The sequence below is a fragment of the Biomphalaria glabrata genome, chromosome 3 (assembly GCF_947242115.1).
Source record: "Biomphalaria glabrata chromosome 3, xgBioGlab47.1, whole genome shotgun sequence".
In the NCBI taxonomy this organism is placed as follows: Eukaryota; Metazoa; Mollusca; class Gastropoda; family Planorbidae; genus Biomphalaria; species Biomphalaria glabrata.
The window spans coordinates 38,328,455-38,355,922 of NC_074713.1; the positions used below are offsets into that span (position 1 = coordinate 38,328,455).

General features: G+C 34.5%; 2 protein-coding genes across 8 annotated transcripts in view; both read left to right on the plus strand.

Annotated features, from left to right (window-relative positions):
- The window catches only part of LOC106053715 (spectrin beta chain, non-erythrocytic 2-like), a 135,789-nt gene extending 131,211 nt beyond the window's left edge, over window positions 1–4,578 (plus strand). For all 5 annotated transcript variants that reach the window (XM_056024907.1, XM_056024911.1, XM_056024912.1 and 2 more), the window contains 3 exons: window positions 114–170; window positions 3,978–4,003; window positions 4,265–4,578. In XM_056024907.1, the coding sequence (XP_055880882.1) occupies window positions 114–170; window positions 3,978–4,003; window positions 4,265–4,423 (242 nt within the window). In that variant the 3' untranslated portion in view covers window positions 4,424–4,578. The remainder of the gene's footprint in view (window positions 1–113; window positions 171–3,977; window positions 4,004–4,264) is intronic.
- A 133-nt stretch (window positions 4,579–4,711) lies between these two features.
- The window catches only part of LOC106051864 (kynurenine 3-monooxygenase-like), a 33,906-nt gene continuing 11,149 nt past the window's right edge, over window positions 4,712–27,468 (plus strand). The window contains exons 1-5 of one of the 3 annotated variants that reach the window (XM_056024913.1): window positions 4,712–5,502; window positions 20,932–21,001; window positions 22,393–22,580; window positions 23,014–23,062; window positions 24,793–24,907. In XM_056024913.1, the coding sequence (XP_055880888.1) occupies window positions 5,425–5,502; window positions 20,932–21,001; window positions 22,393–22,580; window positions 23,014–23,062; window positions 24,793–24,907 (500 nt within the window). In that variant the 5' untranslated portion in view covers window positions 4,712–5,424. Of the gene's footprint in view, window positions 5,503–19,400; window positions 19,621–20,931; window positions 21,105–22,392; window positions 22,581–23,013; window positions 23,063–24,792; window positions 24,908–27,468 lie in introns of those variants that run through there. The other 2 variants (XM_056024915.1, XM_056024914.1) reach the window with 2 other exon arrangements.

Here is a 27,468-nt window from a genome sequence, read left to right on the forward strand (position 1 = left end):
TTCTGACTCTGGAAACTCTTATTTCACCTGCTCTATGGAACTACTTACAGTGAAATATTGAATACTATAAATGTGATGTCTAGTTCATTATGTAATTCTAATCTCTGTTACAGAAGAGGATGACTATCAGTTACAGCTGCATACAGAAAATGATCACAGTCATGACAGGGGTAAGTCACTCCATCACATTTCTTCACTTGCTTGTCTTTCTTGGCAACATTTCTCATTTCAATCAACATAAGGATTGAACTATTGGTGGACAGTATTCATATTACTGTACACATTTTTCACAAAGCTTTTATCAACTCACTCTGTCTGTCTGGGTTAAATCTTGTACACCTTATTTCTCCTACTTCCCATTCTCAGATCAAATTGAAACTTTGCACAATTATTCTTTGTCTATAACAACATATGAATCAATGAAACAAATAACAAATTAGTTCATCTGTTAGTCATAATTAATTTTGTTTATATACATACATTCATAATTAATTTTGTTTATATACATACAGTCGGGCCTACTAAACTAGAGAATTAAGTTGTGCACTAAAATTTTCAACGTAACAAAAACTTTCTACTTTTATAAGTACTTGGATAGCTCAGAAGCTAACAAGTTGACCTTCTATCCTGGAGGCTTGAGTTTGAATTCAGTCTCAAGCATTTTTTTTTCCAAACTTTTTGAAAAGACAAAAGACAGCACAGAAACCTTCTCCCAGATCCCCACCACCACCCATCCTTAAAAGTGTGAAAGTTGCATTAAACAAAAATAATTAATGAAAATATTTCCAGTCCTACACATTTATTATTCTACATTACTCTAGGTCTATTAAAAATTAATTACCTGATTGATTCAAAATAATTTTTACAATTTCATTCAATATAAGCTTTGTTGTTGTTTTTTTTAAAGTATTTTTTTTATGTTTTATTTGTTTACATTTAAATTTGACATTATCTACATTGCATTCATGCCTACATTGAGTTCATGTCTACATTGAGTTCATGTCTACATTGAGTTCATGTCTACATTGATTTCATGTCTACATTGATATCTACATTGTGTTCATGTCTACATTGATTTCATGTCTACATTGATTTCATGTCTACATTGTGTTCATGTCTACATTGATATCTACATTGCATTCATGTCTACATTGATTTCATGTCTACATTGATATCTACATTGATTTCATGTCTACATTGATATCTACATTGATTTCATGTCTACATTGATATCTACATTGATTTCATGTCTACATTGATATCTACATTGCATTCATGTCTACATTGATTTCATGTCTACATTGATATCTACATTGATTTCATGTCTACATTGATTTCATGTCTACGTTGATTTCATGTCTACATTGTGTTCATGTCTACATTGATATCTACATTGATTTCATGTCTACATTGATTTCATGTCTACATTGATATCTACATTGCATTCATGTCTACATTGATTTCATGTCTACATTGATATCTACATTGATTTCATGTCTACATTGATTTCATGTCTACATTGATATCTACATTGATTTCATGTCTACATTGATATCTACATTGCATTCATGTCTACATTGATATCTACATTGATTTCATGTCTACATTGATATCTACATTGATTTCATGTCTACATTGATATCTACATTGATTTCATGTCTACATTGATTTCATGTCTACATTGATATCTACATTGATTTCATGTCTACATTGATTTCATTTCTACATTGATTTCATGTCTACATTGTGTTCATGTCTACATTGATATCTACATTGATTTCATGTCTACATTGATTTCATGTCTACATTGATTTCATGTCTACATTGATATCTACATTGATTTCATATCTACATTGATTTCATGTCTACATTGATATCTACATTGATTTCATGTCTACATTGATTTCATGTCTACATTGATATCTACATTGATTTCATGTCTACATTGATATCTACATTGCATTCATGTCTACATTGATTTCATGTCTACATTGATATCTACATTGATTTCATGTCTACATTGATATCTACATTGATTTCATGTCTACATTTATATCTACATTGCATTCATGTCTACATTGATTTCATGTCTACATTGATATCTACATTGATTTCATGTCTACATTGATATCTACATTGATTTCATGTCTACATTGATATCTACATTGATTTCATGTCTACATTGATTTCATGTCTACATTGATATCTACATTGATTTCATGTCTACATTGATTTCATGTCTACATTGATTTCATGTCTACATTGATTTCATGTCTACATTGTGTTCATGTCTACATTGATATCTACATTGATTTCATGTCTACATTGATTTCATGTCTACATTGATTTCATGTCTACATTGATATCTACATTGCATTCATGTCTACATTGATTTCATGTCTACATTGATATCTACATTGATTTCATGTCTACATTGATTTCATGTCTACATTGATATCTACATTGATTTCATGTCTACATTGATATCTACATTGCATTCATGTCTACATTGATATCTACATTGATTTCATGTCTACATTGATATCTACATTGATTTCATGTCTACATTGATATCTACATTGCATTCATGTCTACATTGATTTCATGTCTACATTGATATCTACATTGATTTCATGTCTACATTGATTTCATGTCTACATTGTGTTCATGTCTACATTGATATCTACATTGATTTCATGTCTACATTGATTTCATGTCTACATTGATTTCATGTCTACATTGATTTCATGTCTACATTGATATCTACATTGATTTCATGTCTACATTGATATCTACATTGATTTCATGTCTACATTGATATCTACATTGATTTCATGTCTACATTGATATCTACATTGATTTCATGTCTACATTGATATCTACATTGCATTCATGTCTACATTGATTTCATGTCTACATTGATATCTGCATTGATTTCATGTCTATATTGATTTCATGTCTACATTGTGTTCATGTCTACATTGATATCTACATTGATTTCATGTCTACATTGATTTCATGTCTACATTGATTTCATGTCTACATTGAGTTCATGTCTACATTGTGTTCATGTCTACATTGATATCTACATTGCATTCATGTCTACATTGATTTCATGTCTACATTGATTTCATGTCTACATTGATTTCATGTCTACATTGATATCTACATTGATTTCATGTCTACATTGATATCTACATTGTGTTCATGTCTACATTGATATCTACATTGCATTCATGTCTACATTGATTTCATGTCTACATTGATATCTACATTGATTTCATGTCTACATTGATTTCATGTCTACATTGATATCTACATTGATTTCATGTCTACATTGATATCTACATTGATTTCATGTCTACATTGATATCTACATTGATTTCATGTCTACATTGATATCTACATTGATTTCATGTCTACATTGATATCTACATTGATTTCATGTCTACATTGATATCTACATTGATTTCATGTCTACATTGATATCTACATTGATTTCATGTCTACATTGATATCTACATTGATTTCATGTCTACATTGATATCTACATTGATTTCATGTCTACATTGATATCTACATTGATTTCATGTCTACATTGATATCTACATTGATTTCATGTCTACATTGATATCTACATTGATTTCATGTCTACATTGATTTCATGAACAGACTCAAGATTTGTTTGCAGTGTTTTTACATGACTAAGATTGAACAAACATTGTGTATTGTGCTTGCCTTACTTTTTAGTACAGCATTAGTCTTGAAAAATGGAGTTGTAGTATTATTACTTTTTTTAACATTCATTAACCAACTCCCCCCCCACACACACACACACTCTTATTTTTTTGAGTGTGCACAAACATGTACACCCGCACACACACACATTTTAATTATAGTAGTCCAAACATTCAGCTTGTTCAAAACAAGATATCAATATTTTTTTTTCTTATTTTTTTACACAATCTTTCTTTCAGATTCATCATTTGATGAAGACATCCAGGTATGAGTTTTCTTAGAAATGAAAAAATCTTTATGTAACAATAGTGTACCCAGTATTGTAATTTTTATTTAAATTGAACGTAGTGGGGTTTTTTTTGGTTGATGGTACTTTGCCTATGACTATTAACTTAATAAAAAGTCTTGTCAATTATTTCAAAAGCATGCAGATTAAACGGTTACTGAAAAGATAACATTTAATTTTAAGAAGATATTTTGTTTTCATATAAAATTGTTACATTTCTGTGCCCTGTGTTTCTTTAAGCTTCGAGGTCATCCTGGCGGAGCTACATTGGGCCGTCCAGACTCCTCTCACCAACAGGATGAGAAACATGAGAAAGAGAAAAGGAAGAGTGGCGTCTTTGGATTCCTGAAAAAGAAGAAAGACAAGGAACATAAAAAGGACAAGTCCACTCATGTATAACAAATGTTGTCACTTTGAAACTCGTGTTGATTCTGCGTGTTGTGAACTGTTGGACCTCCTCAGGTTGTTATATTGTTAACAATCTGCTATTAGTATCTTATTGTGAATTTTGTCTTCTTGAAATGTCATGAAATAAAAATATTTTTTTATGCTCATTCCATTTATTTGAGTCTAGATTTGTGAAAAATTGTCACTTTTGTCACTTCACTACTAAAGTGAAGAGTCAAAGAATAGTAGGGTTGTTATCAAAGCAAAAAACATTTGTTAAAAATCAGTGTCCGCTTAAAATAAAACCCAAATAGTAGGGTTGTTATCAAAGCAAAAAACATTTTTTAAAAATCAGCGTTTAAATAATGTTAAAATAAAACTCAAATAGTAGGGCTAAAAACCACAAAGTAAACATTCATATTTTATATATTATTAGATATATTGATTTTTGTTCAAATCTAGCATGCTGTACTAAGCATCTAGATTATATGACCAGGTGTGTGTATATAGTATTAAGTCAAGTTCATTCCTTATTTTCATTGGTCCAGCTGGCTAAAATGTTGCATTACTGATTGTGTTTTAATTAGTGCATGAAATAGAAACTTGTCATGATAATGTTTTGTACATATGGACATTTCTAAAAGTAGCAACAGAATTTTTAGCTTCTGCACGTAGTCTACTTTGGAAGTCCCAATCAGTTGTAGTGTTTTACTCGTTCAATTCATTTGGTTGTAATGAAAATTAAACTATCTTATTGTAAACTAGAAGAAAGTTTGATGACATAGTCGAGAGATTGGACCAACACAATTAGGTCAAAGAGATAAGAAGAAAAATGTGTTTATTTTTTTGGTTGTTTTTTTTCTTTATGGAATCAGAAAATGTACATTTTGAAAAATCATTTCTCAACCTTAAAAAATACATTTTTGTGTGTTCACCAGTTTACATTATTAATGTCACAATTTTAATGCTGTATAAAGTCATTCTAAAAATAAGTCAAACTGTTGTTTTTTTTTATGTTCTCTCAACTACTGCTGTTGGTGAATGTAGCAAACTATTGTTTTACAGACACTATTTCATTGTACAGTAGTTTTGTAAGTTGTAATTTTACAGTTGAATGTTTTTTTATTTTGTTACAAACTTTGAGTAATAGTTGTTTATATATATAAATATATATATATAAATTAATGAATTGTGTTTGTGCTTGTTCAGTCTATGTATGTAGGTTTCATTGTCACACCAGCATCCTCTAGCCATGACCTTTGCTCTAGAGAGTTTCTTGTACTCTAGACATTTTCTCTGCACTTCAATTTCTTATATTACTTTTGTTCAATTTAGATATTTGTTTTCAAGAGAACAATTTTTTTTTCTTTTTAAAGATTTTTTTTTTCAAGTCATTTTGTACTTTACTGTACTGCCTTGATTCTACAGAACACTGATCTATATATATATATATATATATAAATGTGTATGTATACCTATATATTTATCTTCAAAGTTTCTGCATAATATTTTGTTCTATATTCTTTATTGGAGTTTATCTATAAACTAGTATATAAACATTTGTAATAGATATACCATATCTGATCAAGTAATATTTTACATCCTGTATACCATTTTATCTAACCCATTGTTTGTGACTTGTTGATTCTAGAATGTGTTTTAGTGACTCCACTTGAATCTAGTTTATTCAAACATATCAATTTGTGCTTTGTCTTCCACAAATCTGCTCTAGTTACGTACATTATAGAATTGTTATAGCATTGGTAGAAAAAAAAGGATCAATTTATGTTTTAAAAATGATTCCAACATTCCACCTTCCACAAAAAAAAATCATTTCATGAAGTGTTCAACAATCTGTTTGTTGAAAGTTATGGCGTACTTGTTCATAAGGTCAATATTTTGTCCACCATTTTTTCTCAAACAATCGAAGCTATTAACACTGCAATGTTTTTGTTGAACTTCACATACAATAGTTATGTGTAGTCTGAAGTTGTTCTATTTTATTTTCAAAGTATCTCATACACTGTTTTTATGTGTTTTTATATATAGCCATTCATTTGTCAGAACAAAGTTGTGTATTTTCTACTCTGTTGCTGGCTCTGTCCCATATATTTGAACTGCAAACCTAGTGACTGCTGATCAGATCTTATTGTATCATTAAACATATTGATAATGTCTCATGTCTTAGTCATTTTGTTTACAATCTGGAAAATAAAAGGAACATTTAGAAAGCAATACATTGAAGTTAAACTAATTGACTTCAACTATCAAAGTATGAGAACACTTGAACCAACATCCATTTAGGGGACTACTAATGTCTAACCAGTGACAGTGAATGTGTATCAAAGGATGGCCTCTTTGGTCAGATGAGAAATTGCAAAGGGAAAAGATCTTCTCTCAGGATGTACAATTTCTCAATGACATGATTTACTTAGACTTTTGAAGACACAGAACGACTGAAACAAACATTGGGTTAAATCCCAAGGATTGGGTTCAGCTATGATCTTGCTATTGATAGTTCACAACCTTAATAGCAGAACATTTGTATTTATTGACGCTGTGTCACTAGAATCACTTGAGACTTACTCTTAAGAACCAGAATAATGTCATCATGACCTGGTTTCGTTACAGGAAATACTTGCTAAAAGACACCTTTTTTTTTTTTATTTCTTTTGGTGAGAAGAAAATACATTATCTCCGGTGCTGTTTATTTAGATGCAAACATCATTACAAAAGGAAGAAAAAACATTCACAAGAAAAATCCCTAAACTGGCATGTGTAAAACTAGTCAAGCATATATTTGATGATTTTAGCCATTAGAGCTTTACTTCTTGTATTCTCTACAAGCAAGGTCTGTCTGCCTCTTTGACCTACTTAATGCATTTCACTCCATCTACTTAGTCTGTTGGGGCACCACAAATGATCTGTAGTCTGTTGGGGCACCACAAATGATCTGTACTTGTATTTCCATTCCTGTCTTTTGCCTTGAACAGAAAGTCTTTCAATGACAGGTCTTATCTAATACAGAAGTTACTTCAAAAAAGATGATTACGTCCTAAGCGTCATGCATTTAGTCATGCATATTAACCAATGACTTAAATTCTGCCAAGTCACTGGTTTTCCTGGCTAGCTCAGGCAACCCATTCCATGCTCTAATAGCACTATGGTTTTCCTGGCTAGCTCAGGCAACCCTTTCCATGCTCTAATAGCACTAGGGAAGAAAGAGTATTTGTAAAAATTTGTCCTAGCATATGGGACGAGGAATGTGCCTTTATCTTTGTGTCTTTCAGAGTATTTTATTAAATTTTGTATTTGAAGATTATGATTCAGTGTTTTATGTATAATTACTACTTTACTTTTGAGTCTTCTGTCCTGAAGGCTTTCTAAATTTAGTGATTTTACTAAAGGTGTTACTCTAGTCAAATGTGAATATTCGTTTGTTATGAATCTCACTGCTTTATTTTGTGTCTGTTCCAGTTTCTTAATGTTTTCTTGATTTGAGGGGTCCCAAACGGAGGATGTATATTCTATTATTGGCCTAACCAAGGTTAAATAAATTTTAGTTTTATGTTCTTATTTGATTTATAGAAATTTCTTTTAATAAACCCTTATGCTTTGATTGATTTTTTTATAGTTTCATCAATATGTGGATTCCATGACAGTTTTTCATTTATGATAACACCTAGGTATTTTGAGTTTTTAGTCTGTGTTACTGGTTTGCCATGAATAAGATAAGTGGAATTAATTTGTTTTAGTTTTTTTGTTACTCTTAACAACTGACATTTTTCTGGGTGGAAAGACATGCTCCAATTTGATTCCCATTTCTGTAATTCATCTAATTCTCTTTGTAAAATATATGTGTCTTGTGCTGTTTTTATTGTTCTATATAGTATGCAATCGTCTGCAAATAATCTGACTTTTGTTCCTGAACTAATGCAATTTGGTCAATCATTGATGTCAATTTAAAAATAGTAGTTCCATAGCAGGTCCTTCACTCTTTCATGTTGTCTTCCAAACAAATATTGGTCATTGAGTCTCACGACGTTAGTTCACGTTGCCAAGCAAGTCTGCGTCAGTCCAGGTCAACCAGGATCAATCTATTTTCCTGTTAGGTATTGAGGGTTTAGAACATTGTTACTTAGATAGACTTAAAATAGATTAAAATAGAATCTACTTCGAGAACTTTTGCATGCCCAATATTACATTTGATAGTAAAATCATCATAGAGTCCCCATATTGAAATCTTTTAAAAAAAAATGAAACAAAGCCATTAGGGTTCATACAAACAAATGTACAAATCGAACAAGAACGTAAAACTAGAATCTTATTTAACCTTGGGGTTAACCAATTAACTCTATTTGAATACATTTCCGACACGGACCGCCTCTCCTCTAAACAATGGTTTATTCGAATTTATCGGCCGATCATCTGCGGTTTTAGCACAGTGGGGGCCGTGGGCAGATAGCAAGGGTCGGATTATGTCCGCGGGCCGAAAGTTTGAGAAACAGTGACTATGTGCATCAAATATGTATAGACACTTCATCTGAACAACAAAACTGTACGCTTTCAGAAGATCAACAAGCAATATCATTTTTTTTATTCCATTCCTACTTAACGTTGAAAGAACCTTGGTTAAATAACCTTGGCATATTAGAATACGCGTCCTCTGTTTGGGGCCTCTCAATCCAAGAAAACAAAATAGAGCCTACCCGTGAAGATTTATAAAAAGGAAATATTCACGTTTGCTTAGATCAGTGTCTCCCAAACTATGTTCCTCTAGGCCTAAATATGTGTTCCAAGAACTACAGGAATAATTAAATAGTAGGCCACCTCGTGAATTCCTCTCTCTAAGAAAAAAAAAATAAACTAAATACCCAAAAAGTGCCAAGTGTTCCGCTAAGGAAAAAGTGTGTGAAACATTGGATTAGAGGAACGCCTTTAGTACAATCATAAAATTCAGAGACTCATCAGGTCAGCAGACTAAACATTGGATTAGAGGAACGCCTTTAGTAAAATCATAAAATTCAGAGACTCATCAGGTCATCAGACTAAACATTGGATTAGAGGAACGCCTTTAGTACAATCATAAAATTCAGAGACTCATCAGGTCAGCAGACTAAACATTGGATTAGAGGAACGCCTTTAGTAAAATCATAAAATTCAGAGACTCATCAGGTCAGCAGACTAAACATTGGATTAGAGGAACGCCTTTAGTACAATCATAAAATTCAGAGACTCATCAGGTCAGCAGACTAAACATTGGATTAGAGGAACGCCTTTAGTACAATCATAAAATTCAGAGACTCATCAGGTCAGCAGACTAAACATTGGATTAGAGGAACGCCTTTAGTAAAATCATAAAATTCAGAGACTCATCAGGTCAGCAGACTAAACATTGGATTAGAGGAACGCCTTTAGTACAATCATAAAATTCAGAGACTCATCAGGTCAGCAGACTAAACATTGGATTAGAGGAACGCCTTTAGTACAATCATAAAATTCAGAGACTCATCAGGTCAGCAGACTAAACATTGGATTAGAGGAACGCCTTTAGTACAATCATAAAATTCAGAGACTCATCAGGTCAGCAGACTAAACATTGATAGTTGCCATAATACATAAAAGACTGAACCATATTTACAAAAACAAAACTTTAATAAAATACTCAGCAAGACACAGAGATAGGAGCATATCTCTTACTCCATATGCTTGTACAGGATGGAATGAGCCTCCATTCACTCAAAATCCGCCACTGGTTATATAGTAGTTTACGACTTCTGATAATCAGAAGCACTGGCGTTGACTTGGAATAGTTATGGACTAGTCTATTTTACAACCTGTCATTTCGAGCCTACTTGCTTGTTTTTTATGCTAGTGCACAGACGGACGATTTATAGGCTCTACTTGATACTATTACACTAGTGATAGCTCTAAGCTAATGTATTGTATGACAAATGTATTAGCTGTTGGCTGTTGTACTTTATGATTATATGTTAGCTACCTATAGATGAATAGACAGATTGATACTCTGTGCAAACGTAGTGTTCCTTTGACTGACTAGGAGAAGGTTTTGCTATCAAGTTTGGTCGACAGTAGACTAGACTGTCTTACTTTAGCACTGCACCAAAGATAAGATCTGACCATGGTGATATTGATAAACAAGTTACATTTTATTCGATACTCACCTGGATCTATATTGAGGTCTAGATTAAGAGGATTTTTTAAAAGAAACCCCATTTTCTTAGAAAATTGTTGAAACTCCTTTTTCCTTTTTGAAATAAAATGTTCTTAATAGAATGAGAATGTTTTGGGGCTTTACAATGACAAGAATATTAAGATAGTCCTTGCACAGATTATCTACCCTTCTATCTACCTATCTTTTTACCTTTACCTATCCCTTAGTCCGTTGGGGCACCATGCAACATTCGTCGACCGTCTTTCTCCATTCCTCTCTGTCTTTTGCCGTAGTTAGAACATCTTTCAATGGCAGGCCCGTCAATTCTTTTATGCTGTCTTCCCATCTCTTTCTCTGTCTGCCTCTTCTTTTTTTTTTCCTGGTACTGTTCCCTGAAGGTAAGTCTTTGCGAGCCCCGAAGATCTTGTTATATGGCCATAGATTTTAAGCTTGCGTTTATTTTACGATATCTATCTATCTTTCTAAACATTCCATTCAGTCCAGCTGGTCTATATTTAGAGCAGTTCTGATTGCAATCATCTCTCCATCGTGTAGTGGTACCCAACTCTATTTGAATAAATTTCCGACACGTCAGTCACGGACCGCCCCTCCTCTAAACAATGATTTATTTGAATTTATCGGCCGATCATCTGCGGTTTTAGCACAGTGGGGGCCGTGGGCAGATACTGGCAGATAGCAAGGGTCGGATTATGTCCGCGGGCCGAAAGTTTGAGAAACAGTGACCATGTGCATCAAATATGTATAGACACTTCATCTGAACAATAAAACTGTACGCTTTCAGAAGATCAACAAGCAATATCATTTTTTTAATTCCATTCCTACTTAACGTTGAAAGAAAAATGAATCTGATCAGATCTTGATTAGATATGATTGAATCGGATCGGATCTTGATTAGATATGATTGAATCGGATCGGATCTTGATTAGATATGATTGAATCGATCAGATCTTGATTAGATATGATTGAATCGGATCGGATCTTGATTAGATATGATTGAATCGATCAGATCTTGATTAGATATGATTGAATCGGATCGGATCTTGATTAGATATGATTGAATCGGATCGGATCTTGATTAGATATGATTGAATCGGATCGGATCTTGATTAGATATGATTGAATCGGATCGGATCTTGATTAGATATGATTGAATCGGATCGGATCTTGATTAGATATGATTGAATCGGATCGGATCTTGATTAGATATGATTGAATCGGATCGGATCTTGATTAGATAGGATTAAATCGGATCTGATCTTGATTAGATATGATTGAATCGGATCTTGATTAGATATGATTGAATCGATCTGATCTTGATTAGATATGATTGAATCGGATCGGATCTTGATTAGATATGATTGAATCTGATCTGATCTTGATTAGATATGATTGAATCGATCTGATCTTGATTAGATATGATTGAATCGATCTGATCTTGATTAGATATGATTGAATCGATCTGATCTTGATTAGATATCATTGAATCGATCTGATCTTGATTAGATATGATTGAATCGGATCGGATCTTGATTAGATATGATTGAATCTGATCTGATCTTGATTAGATATGATTGAATGAGATCTAATCTTGATTAGATAGGATTAAATCGGATCTGATCTTGATTAGATATGATTGAATCGGATCTGATCTTGATTAGATATGATTGAATCGATCTGATCTTGATTAGATATCATTGAATCGATCTGATCTTGATTAGATATGATTGAATCGGATCGGATCTTGATTAGATATAGTTGAATCGGATCTGTTCTTGATTAGATATGATTGAATCGATCTGATCTTGATTAGATATCATTGAATCGATCTGATCTTGATTAGATATGATTGAATCGATCTGATCTTGATTAGATATGATTGAATCGGATCTGTTCTTGATTAGATATGATTGAATCGGATCTGATCTTGATTAGATATGATCGACGCGGATTTGATCTTGATTAGATATGATTGAATCGAATCCGATCGGGTTGAATTTGATTGGATAATCATTAAACAATTGTATTGGTATCGAACCCACGACGCGTTAGTATCGCGACAGACTATCGACTTCGATTTCATTTTTTGGGGGAATTCCCAGACTTCCATCCACCTCCTCAACGTTTTCCCATGAAGTGAGAGAGAGAGAGTGAGTGAGTGTGTGTGTGTGTAAAAGCTAATTTTAGGAATTAAAATAAAAAAGGCCTGACAATTTTTCCAAGCAAGGTGAGGGTGATGGTGAGATCTGGTTTTCCATAGCGAGTGAATTTTTCACACACCCACGCACGCACACTAAATTCCAAAGATAAAAGTCCTTCACTTTGTAATCTATACTACGCCACAACAAATCCATTTTTGGCCAGTGGCTTTGGCTAATCATTTTCCCACTGTCCAGACATATAAATATTGACCAACGGTTTGTAACAATAAGTTACACTTTGTGTTGGATGACGCTTTGAGAGCTAATGTAACATTGAATTGAAGGTCGCCAAAACAATAAGAGATTCAAGGTCAACTATACCAATAAGAGATTTTAATGTCAACTATACCAATAAGAGATTCCAGCTGATTGTTGCACCAATATTTATGACTTTTTACACAATACACAATTGATTGTTTCCCGCACACATGTCAATATAGCGTTATCTTTTCACTCGTCTAGATTTGTTTATGGGCGGGGGGGGGGGGGGGGGCAAAATGTTCTCCAAGATAACACAATTTTCGGGAAATGTTCACTTTCTATTTTGACCTATTTCCCGGAAATCTATTTAAAATTAATAGTCGTTGTACCATAATTCTTTTTTTTTCTTGATTGATCTGTTCAATCTGAGAACTAATATCGTTATAGCCAAAATGTTCATTCTATAGGAACACTATTGTTCTCAAATGGTGATCTAATTTTGTATTCCCTTCAAGCCAATGACATGCACGTGTCACGCTGTTAGTGTAGCGGAGTAAATACAATAAGGGGACTTTTTACAAAGCTTACATCAACTCACTCTGTCTGTCTGCCTGTCTGTCTGTCTGGAAAAAGTTTATACTCCTTATTTCTCCCACACCCCTATCTCGGATCAAGCTAAAAATTCGCACAATTATTTTTTTACCTGACAACACAAGAATCAAGATAAAGGGGGGGGGGGCAAATGAGTGTCCGAAATTTGTTTTTAAATCAATTAAATATTACGTCACTGTCACGTAATCTGACTTTCACGTTGATTAAGTAGGTGACCCCGTTGCATGTATTCCACACAGATTATTAACACTTTCCATGCGGAGTTACTCTCAATTTCAAGGAGTAGCGTTGACTAGTGCCGTGTTACTCTCAGGAAGTAACTTGGTATATAAGGTAGTTTCTTTCATCATCCGTATCATTTAAGAAGAAACCAGTTAAGAGCACAGAAAACATAGGAGACCATGAACGTGTGGAAGAAAAGTTTTACTATTTAGATGATTTATACAAAGATACAGCAGTCGAAGAAGTGAAAATGTCTCTTGATGAGAGAAGTATAGTGCTGAAGAGACTCCAGGGGAATACCTTTTACCACAGTCAGAGAAAACATCTGATGTAAGTGATACAGTATTATGAGTCAAGTGATGGTCTTTCAAAATCACTTTCTCCAGAAGTGGAAAAAGCTGTAATTAACTACAAAGACTTTGGATATATCCAGCCTGGAATTTTATCTGAGGAACCGCGAGCAAAGATTGTGCTAAAGGGTAGCTTATTTTTACAAAAAAAAAGATGAATGGTACTTGTTTCCACTAGGGTTTACGCAAAATAAATCACACATTTTCGCATCATGTTTCACTAGAATGCTTCCTTAAAGAGAAATGAACTTGGAACCGATCTTGTCTTTCTTCTCTCCACACTTGGGATGTCTATTTTGTTTTCCATGTGTACTGTTTTCTGAGGCATCAAACAAGACATTTAGTGCATTTAGCGAACCTGGAGTTGGTTTCATCAATTGAAAGAAACCTGAGAGACTGAAAGAATATGAAGGAGGAGTCCACCACAGACAAGTTCTTTTGAAGAGGAAATTAGAAGAAAAGCTTAAGCCAGAACCAGATGAAATGTCACATCAGCATTGGAGATATTCTGAAGCTTGAAGCAGCAGCTATTAAGTAATTAGTAAAAACAAACTCAAGGTTACGTGGTCACAACTAAAAACGGAATTCACCCAATCCTGGGAACTTCCTAGCATCTTTGAAATTTCTTGCAGAATTTGATGAGGTTAGAAACACCACTTACAGAGAATCGAATATGGGAAGACACATTACTTGTCAGCAGAACTTCAAACTGAGTTCATTAACTTGATTGGCAATAAAGTTAGGGAATAGATTCTTGGAAAGTCAAGCAAGTTTCTTACTTTTCTCAGATGGCTGATTCCACCCCAGATGTTTCTCACCAAGAACAGGTCTCCCTAATAGTTCGTTACTTGGATGTTGATAATTTCGAAATAAAAAGAGTCCTTCATTGGTTAATTTGAAATGTTAAAACCTGATGGACCACATTATGAAGAACTTGTTCTGAAAACTCTTAAAAACATTGGACTGGACTTTGATCTGTACAGAGGTCAAACGTATGATAACGCATCCACAACGAGTGGCCGTCTGTCTAGCCTGCATAAACGTCTTTTAGACAAATCCAAAGTCAACAGTTCTGAACTGTGATAATCACTCTCTGAACCTGGAAGCTCTTCATTCTGCTGAGATAGATCCAGCAATTGTCACCTTATTTTGGAACTGTAGATGAATTGTTCAACTTTTTTTGCCGATTCAACCTTAGATGGGCCAAACTGAAAGAAACTGGAGCCTGGAGTTTAAAAAAGGAGTGTAATACAAGGTGGTCCGCAAGAGAAGAAGCTATGTCGGCAGTTTCTTTGCATCTCGACAAAATCATCAAGCTGTTGGAGAAACTTTCTGAATCAACAACTGAAAAAATGGACACTAGAAGCAGTGCACAAAATATTTTCTTCGTGCAATGGAAAATTATGAATTTTTTGCTTATCTGGATTCTGGTCAAATCGCCTGTGCCCAATAAATATAGTTCAGAAGAAACTACAAATGTCTGGATTGCACATAGGGAAGCTGCAGAAGAAATTAAAACCCTTTCAAGCTTTCAGCAAAATGAGAAACGGACGAAACGGATCACCCATTTCATCGAAAAAGCAAAAGAAGAAATGAATGCTATGGGGCTCCTGAAATCAAAATAACCAGAAGAAAGAAAAGACTTGATGGGGAATTGAGTTCTGATGTAGGACTGTCAATAGAACTGCAATTCAAACGTGTTGCGATAGAAGTGCTGGACAGACTTCATTTAGAGATGAAGGACAGATTCCAAAGGCTGGAAAACTATGTGGACACCTTTGGGTTTCTTCTTGAACCAAGACACCTATAGGATGACGCCACGCTGATTAAAAAATGTGTTACTTTTTCCTGTTTGATGAAATAAGTCAAATCGCTTATTCAATGATGTCATTGATGCACGAGCACTTTTTATCAACAAACCAGTGCCACAATCACTAATTCACATACTGAGGAAGCTGGCTTTATATGGTAATGATGTTCGCTCAAACCTTGCAACCTCCATCCAATTACTGCTAACTCAGGCCACTTCCATTGCGTCATGTGAGAGATCATTCTCAAAGCTTAAGTTCATCAAAAACTACCTCAGGAGCACAATGATGCAAGAAAGTCTTAGCAGCATGGCTTTAATGTCAGTGGAGTCACAAATACTAAACAGTATCAATGTAGATGATGTTATAGATGTCTTTGCTGCACAGGAAGCACGACGTGAAGCAAAATGAATTGAGATTTGCCACTTGTGCATTATTTTGCCAATAAAAAACGGTATTATTCATTAAGAGATTCTTATTGATTATTTCTTTTTATTTTATTAATATACTGAACCAATTTGAATGTAGGCTTATGTATTTATGAAGTACATTCTCTCATGTCATGATGTCGAATGCCTAATGCAAGGAACTCCCAAAGAGGCCTATCCCCTCTCCCACCCCCCCCCCCCCACGGGCCCCCAAATCCCAAGCTACGTCCCTGAATACAATGTAAACACTGTGCAGATCATTTTTATTGACTGGACTTCATAACATTTGTTTTGATTATTTGCATGAAAAATGTCTTTAATACAATAGTCTCCCCTTTGTGTGCATTTCTATATTTAATACCTGATTGATATTTTTTACACAATCAAAAAGTCATTTAGCATTTAGAAAATAGAGTGAAAGCGATACGAAGAAATGTGGAGACGATTTATTAAAACCTAAAGAAAAAAACTTGAGAAAGTATAAAGACTAAGATTGGGAAAGATTTTGAAATAAATAGACAAACTAAATAATGTAAAGAACGCAGCCGCCATATTGTTGCTTATCTTATCTTATATAATACAGACGTTGCTTCAAAAAAGAAGATAATTAATTCCTACGCGTCATGCATTTAGTCATGCATGTTAACCAATGACTTAAATTCTGCTAAGTCACTGGTTTTCCTGGCTAGCTCATGCAACCCATTCCATGCTCTAATAGCACTAAGGAAGAAGGAGCATTTGTACAAATTCGTCCTAGCATATGGAACGAGGAATGTGCTTTTATCTTTTGTGTCTTTCAGAGTATTTTATTAGATTTTGTTTTTGTATTTGAAGAAATATGGTTCAGTGTTTTATGTATAATTGCTACTTTACTTTTGAGTCTTATGTCCTGAAGGCTTTCTAAATTTAATGATTCTACTAAAAGTGTTACTCTAGTCAAATGTGAATATTTGTTTGTTATGAATCTCACTGCTCTATTTTGTGTCTGTTCTAGTTTCTTAATGTTTTCTTGAGTTGAGGGGTCCCAAACGGAGGATGCATCTTCTATTATTGGCCTAACCAAGGTTAAATAACATTTTAGTTTTATGTTCTTATTTGATTTAAAGAAATTTCTTTTAATAAACCCTAAGGCTTTGTTTGATTTTTTGATAGTTTCATCAATATGTGGATTCCATGACAGTTTTTCATTTATTATAACACCTAGGTATTTTGAGTTTTTAGTCTGTGTTTTTGTGTTACCGTAAATAAGATAAGTGGAATTTATTTGTTTTAGTTTTTTTTGTTACTCTTAATAACTTAAATTTTAGTTTAGGCACGACATGGCCTAAATTGTGCCGATGTGCCTAAAATCAAAATCAAATCAACTAACTTAAATTTTTCTGGATGGAAAGACATGCTCCAATTTGATTCCCATTTCTGTAATTCATCTAATTCTATTTGTAAAATGTCTGTATCTTATGTTGTTTTTATTGTTCTATATATTATGCAATCGCCTGCAAATAATTTGACTTTTGTTTCTGAACTAATGCAATCTGGTAAATCATTTATATAAATAATAATAATATTATTATTATTATCTTGTTTATGGTACCAGCGAAAGAGCTTAAATATTTTACAATGCTAAAAAGTATAAAAAAAACAACTCAATTTCATAGATTAGTTACACATACAATAGTCTGTACATTCAATAGTCTGTACATTCAATAGTCTGTACATTCAATAGTCTGTACACCGGAGACGCCTCCGCAGGATACACATTGGAGACCAAAAGAAAATCCGCTCCTAGGACAGACGCAGACGGCGAAAAGAAAATCTTAATCGACCACCTGCGGACAATGGTTATGCTTGCCCTGGATGTGACAAAATATGTAGGTCACAGCTGGGGATGCGTAGCCACGAGAAATACTGCATTCCTCATTTATCTTTGGACTCGAAGACAAGACTTATTATTAATATTTTTTGCATCTGTATTTTGTCTTCAATGACTGAGAAAAATATCTTACATCAGATGGCCTCTGAAAGATGCAAATGGAGAGCTCTCACTTACAGCAAATTACATCTGAAACAGACAATTGGAGATCTCTCACAGCAGATGGCCACTGAAACAGACAATTGGAGAGCCCTCACTTAAATCAAATGGCCTCTGAAACAGACAAATGGAGAGCTGTCACTTACATCAAATGGCCTCTGAAAGAGACATTGGAGAGCTGTCACTTACATCAAATGGCCTCTGAAACAGACATTGGAGAGCTCTCACATCAAATGGCCTCTGAAACAGACATTGGAGAGCTGTCACTTACATCAAATGGCCTCTGAAACAGACATTGGAGAGCTCTCACTTACATCAAATGGCCTCTGAAACAGACATTGGAGAGCTATCACTTACATCAAATGGCCTCTGAAACAGACAATTGGAGAGCTCTCACTTACATCAAATGGCCTCTGAAACAGACATTGGAGAGCTGTCACAAAGGCCTTCGGACACACATCTGAGGTCCAGAGCGTAGTCACGTGAAACACTGCACTCGTCTTTTATCTTCGGTATCGAAAACATTGCCATTATTATTTATTCATCATTTTTATGATTCCATAATTGTAGTATCAAGATGTTATTACTTTCTCAGACTAAGCGCTAAAAACAAAACATGAAACTACAAGCAGGTAACTAATTTTAACAAAAATATTTTTCAGTTAAAAATCTCCCCGTCTTTCTGCAGGTTTTCTATGTTTTGACTAAGAGATAATTATAATCTTCTTTTCTGAAGAAATTTTGGAAATTGACAATGTATTTTTTTTTCTTCATTGAAACTAACTTTCATTTATTGGCAGACGTGAATCAGACGCGAGAGCTATTACATCAGTGGTTCCATGAAAATCAAAGACGGACTGTGTCATTTCTAAAAATAGAATACCCTTGCAATACCTAAGTTTAACAAGATTGTTTTGAAACAAGGAAATACCCACAACACAATTCTCAGGGAAAAAGAATCAAATCGGTTATTAGTAATGATTTTCCTCATTTTACCTTTGCTGTATGAGTGCGTATATTTTCAAAAAATCTATTTGTATATATTTCTATATAAGCGGTAGACTCTAGTTCTAATCATTAGTAGAATATAGACCTATCTACCATACATACTCGGCTACATTGTCACATGGACAAAATGGATGTTGTTATCGTGGGTGCTGGATTAGTGAGTATTTCAATTGTGATTATCTTTACATTCTAAGTCTTTATATAAAAGCAAAAGAAAATTTCTTTCCAAGTAAAAGACGAATACAAACAAAGATGTAGCAGGCTCTGCAAACAGTTTGACAAGAATGAGTTTGGTTTCAATTGGATTACATACACGTTGCGACCAGAAACATTGCTTTAGTTTTAGTCATTCATTTATTTATATAATATTTTTTGCGAGATTTAAAATCCCCCCACCCCCTTTGAGACAACAAGGTGTGATAGTTCATTGGGCAGATCTGGCTGAGTTTTGACTTGGGTGAAAATAAAATTATTGTATCGCTATTCGCTGTTTATAGGAGGCGCGGTGGCTGAGTGGTAAAGCGCTTGGCTTTCGAACCAAGGGTTCCTGGTTCGAATCCTTGTAAAGACTGTAATTTTGAATTTCGGGATTTTAGGGTGCCACTAAGTCGACCCAGCTCTAATGAGTACCTGACATTAGTTGGGGAAAAGTAAAGGCGGTTGGTCGTTGTGCTGACCACATGACACCTTTGTTAGCCATGGGCCACATAAATGGATGACCTTTACATCATCTGCTCCATAGATCGCAAGGTCTGAAAGGGGTACTATTGGCTGTTTCTAAAGTTGATCTACATACCATGTAATTATCAGTAGAACGTAAGATACTAGTAATACTTGTTCACTTGATGTATAACTTTTCTAGCACATTATTATGCACCTTTCTGAATTGTGCTTCCAAGTGAGAATAATTTTAATGGTAGTCTTAATGCAACGTACACATAAGAACACTCCTTTTAACTGGTTGTTTTGCTTATAATAGACCTGTAAGTCAGGAGTGACGGGGAAATAATTTGGTTGTTTTTCCTGTATTTGTTGGCTCTGTTTTACTGTCTCCCTTTCTAATTAGTTATGTCTTTACTTCACCTCTCTGACTTGGTGCCACTGGGCGCATTGTCACTGACATTTTTTAACTGACAATCAGCCTGGCCAGTAAGTTTAGTACTTGTGTGCTAGAGTTGGTTCATCTTGGCGCATTGCCCTCTTGTGTAAGCTTAGATTTTTGTTAGGTAGCCATAGGCAAGTATTGTTCTGTTGAGTACAATCACAATATATGTAAGATTTCTCTTACACTGTGACTCCAAAAGGAAATGAATTCCCAGCTTTATGTTTACCAATTTTAAGATATAACAGATTGAGAAGATATGCATACATAATATATGCAAGTGTCTAATCAAAAAACTCAACGTATTAACATCTACAAAATGACATTATATTGTATGAAGCACAAAATGTTTTTATTTTTCCTTAGGTTGGTTGTGTGGAAGGTATTTACTTGAAAAAAAGGGGCCACAACGTCACAATCTACGAGACGTTTGAAGGCAAGTCAATCAAGTCATAAATAAAACATTGAACGAACTAAAAGCTTATCGTGTCACTTTCTTGGCAATAAATTAAAAGCTATTGACTCATACACCCTGTGAAGTATGCATTTTTACATTCACCAACACGTTACCTTCCTTAAATGTCCATCAATATCTTAGACGACATTTCTTCTTATCTTGTTTACTATCAAAAGTTTCTAATCTACAATCTCGACTCATTTGTTCAATGCTAAGCCCAGGTTCCAAATTCAAGGCCTTTTCTTCACGGTATGCCAGCGGGAAAATCTAAATCTATATTTAGACACTTTTTTAAAAAATCAATACGCCTGAGTGATAAAATATCCGCGGTAGTAGGAAGTTTTTAGACCAAGTGGTCATAGCAGTCCACAATAATAGAGCCCGTAATTTAGGTCTGCCTTTCTTAAAGGTGGAAGCTTCGGTCTCTCTTCTTTTTTCATCACGTTGAGAAGGTTCAGACGAGAAGTTCTATGTCTGACGAGAAGTTCTATGTCTGAGATCGAGGAGATGAAGCCAAGAGCATCAAATAAGAACATAAAACTAAAATGTGTTTTAACCTTGTTTATGCCAATAATAGAATATGCATCCTCTGTTTGGGACCCCTCAACTCGAAAACATTAAAATACTAGAACAGACACAAATTAGAGCAGTGAGATTCATAACAAATGAATATTCACATTTGACCAGACTACATTTGACCTTTAGTACATTCACTAAATTTAGAAAGCCTTCATAAGAGAAGACTTAAAAGTAAAGTAGCCATGATACATAAAACACTGAACCATAATCTTCAAATACAAAAACAAAACCTCATAAAATACTCAGAAAGACACAAAACACATTCCTTCTTTCATATGCTAGGACAAATTTATACAAATACTCCTTCTTACCTAGTGCTATTAGAGCATGAAATGGGTTGCCTGAGCTAGGGACACGTGTTGGACGTAATCATCTTCTTTTTTTTAAAGTAATTTTAAGTAACGTCTGTATTTTATAAGATAAGAAGATAAGTCAAATAGATACAGCTTAACCACATCCTTGAGTAGCCAACATAACGATTGGTTCCTAATAAAATATCGAAATCTTTCAGTTTTCACAGCCTCTATTTAGCCTCTTGGCCACCTCGTTGAACATCATTTAACGAGCCGACCCGCGGCGTAGCATATGCCCCCCCCCCTCTTTTTTTTCGGAGCCTCGCTCTCTGTCACCTCGAAAGTTACGTGAGGCAACTCTAGTCCGACTTGCAGAAATAAAAGAGTTATCTTTTCATGACTTTTTCATAGGAGTGTCCCGCATGGTTTGGCCACTAAGATAATTAAATATATAGATAGTTTTATTAAGTGTTCTGCAACATGACCTCATCTCCGCAGATCCCCGAACATGGAGTGAGGAGAGAGCCAGGAGCATCAACTTGACCATGTCGCCAAGAGGTCAGTTTGCACTCAGAGAGATCGGCTTAGAGGACAAAGTCCTAGCGCAGGGAATCCTGGCCAAAGGGAGGATTGTGCATGATGGGAAAGGTAACAAGTTTAGAAGCCCTTACAACGAAAAGGGGGAGGTAAGTATAAATGGATACTTTGGTAGAGTTATCGATCATAGCTCTGAATGATTTACTTTAAATTGAATGTAATTTTAGAACAATGTCTTTGCCTTTAGAAACAGCTTATACAATAAAATTATCCAGTTAACCCTCTCGTTTTGATAAAGTGACACTATTGGCATGTAAATGACGATGATTTCCTGTTGCCAAATATACACACCTAACTATCATCATTCTAAGTCCATCATGCAGATTTTGTCTCATCAAACTTCATGTAATCCAATGTCTCAATGTCTGCGAGAAACCGCAGTAAAAAAAAAATATTCATTCATCGATTTATCAACAATAATTAGAGACAAGGTGAAAATACTGTATTGCATAAATGTTGGAGTTTCCAACAAATCATTGTCCATATTGTTAACAGTGACTTTGTATAAATCAATTATTCCAGGGAATCGTTTCGTTGAGAAGGACTCGACTGAACGCATTTCTCATTCAAGGTGAGTTTCAATCTAACAAACACCAACACGTCAATAGTCTACGTCATTGAAAACGTCTGTCATCGTTGTGCTAGACAATTGACACCCTCTTATCTTATCTTATTTTATACATTTAATGTTTCTGCGAAAGAGAAAATGATTACGTCCTACGCATATCGTGTTAATGTAGCCGTGCGTGCTAATTAGAGACACACTCTTTTTAGTCAATGGTTTTCTTGACAACACCTTCCATGATGTAACGGCTTTAGGGAAAAAGAAACACTTGTACAATTATGTCCTGGCATTGGCTACAGAAACGAACATTACAATAACTGGACCTCGATGGGTCGCTAAATTTTGGAAGTAAAGTTTTACTTAGGCTGTGACAGTGGCTAATATCTGACTGTTACTGATACTCACAAACTGATTCTAGGTCACTGTAGTAAATGTGATGCAGGTGAGAGAGTTTGCGTGTGACGTCTGGCCCACTTAACAACTAGAAAGTGTTACAGTCTACAAAGGTTAGGGGTCACATCTTGGGCCAAGTTTTCCATCTTCTAATTCTACCCAGTTTTACTTTCCGGTGAACAGACTTGACTCACAGTGGGCGGATGTTTAGTGGCACATATGACGTCACATTGACTAGGATCTATTTTTAGTAGTCTTCACACAGTTTTCTTAGATAATCTTTTCGGGGAAATTCATGTAAAGAAAAAGGGGTGTATTTGCTTAGGTCAAGCCGGTCGCAGAGGTCATCGCTATTCTTACGTTATACCGCTTTGTGTGCGTGTGTGTGTGGGGGGGGGGGGGACTGAAGAGGTTATAAAGGGGGATACACGAAACTTTCTTGAGAAAATTATGCAACTTGTGTATTTCCCTTTCCAGCAAAACATTTTGTTTTATCCTTTAGTTTTCCTGTTCAAAGTAAATGTTTTCGGAATTTTCGAAATATTCTTTTTCTCACGAAACGAAGAACGCAGTCGATCGACCCAAGTGCACCATCACGTGACTTCAAGTAGCGCCCATACTATCCACTAAGTGTGTCTGAACATCATCTAGTCTCTCTAGTAGCATGGTTTTCTTTTTTCTGAACCCTTTTTTTTTTTCAAGAAAACTGAATTCTACTAATTAGTACATTGAGAAGTTAATCAACCCCATGCGAGCTATGGGAAATAGAGGAGGGGGGACAAAAGATATGAAACTCATTTATTTCTATGGCCGAGTGTTAACGGGGGGGGGGGGGGGGCATGTGACCAGCACAATCTTATCTTATAAATGACACATATTAGTTCAAAAGAGAAGAGAATTACATCCTACACGTTGCCTATCCGTGTTGTAATCCTGTCGTGCGTGTTAATTAAGAGATTTAACCTCTGCTAAGTCGTTGGTAATCCTGGCTGACTTATCAACCTTTTCTATACTCTAATGACACTAGAAAGAAGGAGCACTTGTATGAATTTGTCCCAGCATACGAAATAAAAAATGTACCTTTGTCTTAGTGTCCTTCTGAGCATATTAGTAGTTTTCTTTCTATGGTTTAGTGTTGTATTTATTGTTGCTACTTACTATTTTATTATTTTTAGTCATCATTGTTTGAGTTGTTTTGTTATTTTGTCTGTTCAGAAGGAACATTTATATTTGATAAGAAGAAGGTTGTTTTGTTATTTTGTCTGTTCAGAAGGAACATTTATATTTGATAAGAAGAAGGTAAAGATGAGAATTCTGCTCAATCATGTTTTTATGTTTACCAGAAGCTGAAGAAACCTACAAAATTCCATTTCACTTTCGACATACATTTGAAAGATGTGACACCAGTGACCAACATGGCGCTCCAACAACTGTTTGTGTTTTCAGAAACACTTCCGGGTAAGCTGGTCACGTGCGTTGTTTTCTATTTCTTCTATTTGTTTTTCCTATATTTCTCATCGTTGATTTTTTTTGGGGGTGTGTGGGGGGGGGGGGGAGGATTAAAAATCTTAAAGCTAGACTGATGGGTATTTTTTTCCCCGGAGAGGAGACTCTAATGCTTTAAAACAGGAATAAATAGTATTAGTAAATAATCAGTAGTCCCTAAGTAGCTCTTTAGCAGTCAGGACTGTCAGAATGATCTCTTATTATGTAATTATTTTTTTTAAATCGCCCCCCCCCCCTCCAAAGTTCTGGATCCGCAAGTGCATCAGTTGTGGACTTGTTTACATCCTTGAAATCTTTGGGCTTTTGATATTTTCTTTTGCCTCTTTTATTGGGCTTTGTGGGCCTCTTTTATTGGGCTTTCTCAGTCTCTTTTATTGGGGTTTCTGAGCCTCTTTTGGGGCTCTCTGCATTTTTTGTGCTTACTACATGATAGATATTTAGATATGAAATGGTTGGCCTAAAGTCTTTCTTGTCATTTGAGGTATTTTGTTCCCTGTACCAATTGAAAACAAAGAATCTTCATTCAATTGTATCAAGTCGACAATAGGTTCTGTTAGAGTCACATTTGAAAAAAAAGGACTATAAACCTTCTGGTTTACCATAATATTCCATGTGTAATTTAACTCCATCACTTTTCACAGTATTTTAGTTTAAATCTTTTTAGTTTTAGTTTCCTTCAGGCTTTAGGTACATGTGCTGCACAATTATCACATCAACTTCTGAAGTTAGAGTTCATGTTCCTTATAAGCAGTCATTACAGCTTGTCTCAATAGTGTTTCTTCTATGTGGTCGCTAAGATATAGAAATTGTCCCATTCTTCTTATTAAGTTTCCACGAGGTTGCCGTGAGTGTATTACCAGACAGACTACACTCATCTTGTCTTGCCACGAGCTCTCCGATCATGTGATCTAAGAGGAGGTAAGCACGAGGAAGAAGTAATCCTGCCAACTTGTTGACTTGACAACATCAACCAGCAGTTCTTGAATAGTTTCCGTTTTATTTCCCATCACGCAAAATCCCCCCCCCCCCCAAAAAAAAAAACAACTCTCTTTAACACAGGTACATACACTGTCTCACACTCAAATAAACACTTAGACTGTATGACTTAATAAGTATAGGAATGTCAGAGTAACCTTTAAGATTAAAACAGTTTAAACTTTTTGCTAGATAGAGCTGGGATCTAGCAAATTTATCAAGTAGGCCTACATTAAATTATACAATAAATTATAATTTCTATCTAAACAGTGAGGTTATCAATTTTATATTCAATTATCTTTCTAAATATTAAATATAAATTATAAGGATTGAAAGATATATTGCTATTAACATCTTTTATTCTACTATGCCACACTAGACTTCTGTATTCAGACACTATTATTAGGTTAACCCTCTATTGCGAACATTTTGTCTCTTCATTGACTGTGTAATAAGATGTTCATTGCTTGGAAGTATTCTTGATATGGATCTGTCCAATGGATGTGTGTTTCTACCAAAGTAGTGTGGGGTGTCAATTGTATTGGAAGTATTCTACATAACCTTAACCCGTAATAGCATATTGTTAATGAGAAATTGTTTGGGTTTTGGCTACTTGACATGTCCTATATATTTTAATCTGAGTGCTTGTATTTTTTGTTCTAATGTCTTGTAAGTTTATCCCCCCGTACTCCTTGTTCTGTATTGTTTAACCTCCAGGGTGATAACCTCCCCATGATAGAATAAAAAATAATTTGAAGAAATGTAAACAGATTTTTTCTAATTAAAAAAACAACAACATTTATTTTCGTAAATGTCGTAGTTAGTATGTGTGATGGATGTTTATCCTGTACTGAAGTCAACTGTAGATGTTTGTTAGATTTCAATCAATGACTCAGCAAGCGTTTGGATTTCTTGTTCGGATGTATTCAATGTAGTTCAACAACAGCACAAAGATAACACAACATCGATTTTAACAAGTGAAAAGATGTGGTCAACACTGATGAACAATGAATAACAAGTTTAATCCAATAAAAGGCCACAGTCAGAGTCTCTGTCAAATAAAACACGTCATTACCCTAGAGAATCCTATTGTTAACTAATTTTCCAGTCTCTAACCCAAAATATCCCAAGTGTCACTAATCCCGTTCAATATACGTCTTCTATGGTGCGTCTCTAACTAACTAATAATATAAACTAGGTGCCTAACAGATTACAGAACTTATTCAACTTAGCAATACATTTGTAAAAAAACATTTTTTTTTACAAAAATCTAAAACCATTTGCATAAATGTCTTTAAAATATGGTAAATAGTCATCTCCCTTACTAAATAGCATCCCGTGTTACTATTAATAGTGAATAGTTTTAAAAAATGTTTTTTTTTTATGAAAAAAAAAAACTGCTTGCATAGTTGATTTTAAAAATTAAATTTTTCGCTTTCAGTAAAGAAAAAAGTAGCCGTTGCATCAGAACTTTCTTTGAAAGGTCTAAAATATCATGATGTCAGATTTTCAATATCTTTTCTAGTTTACGAGATCTA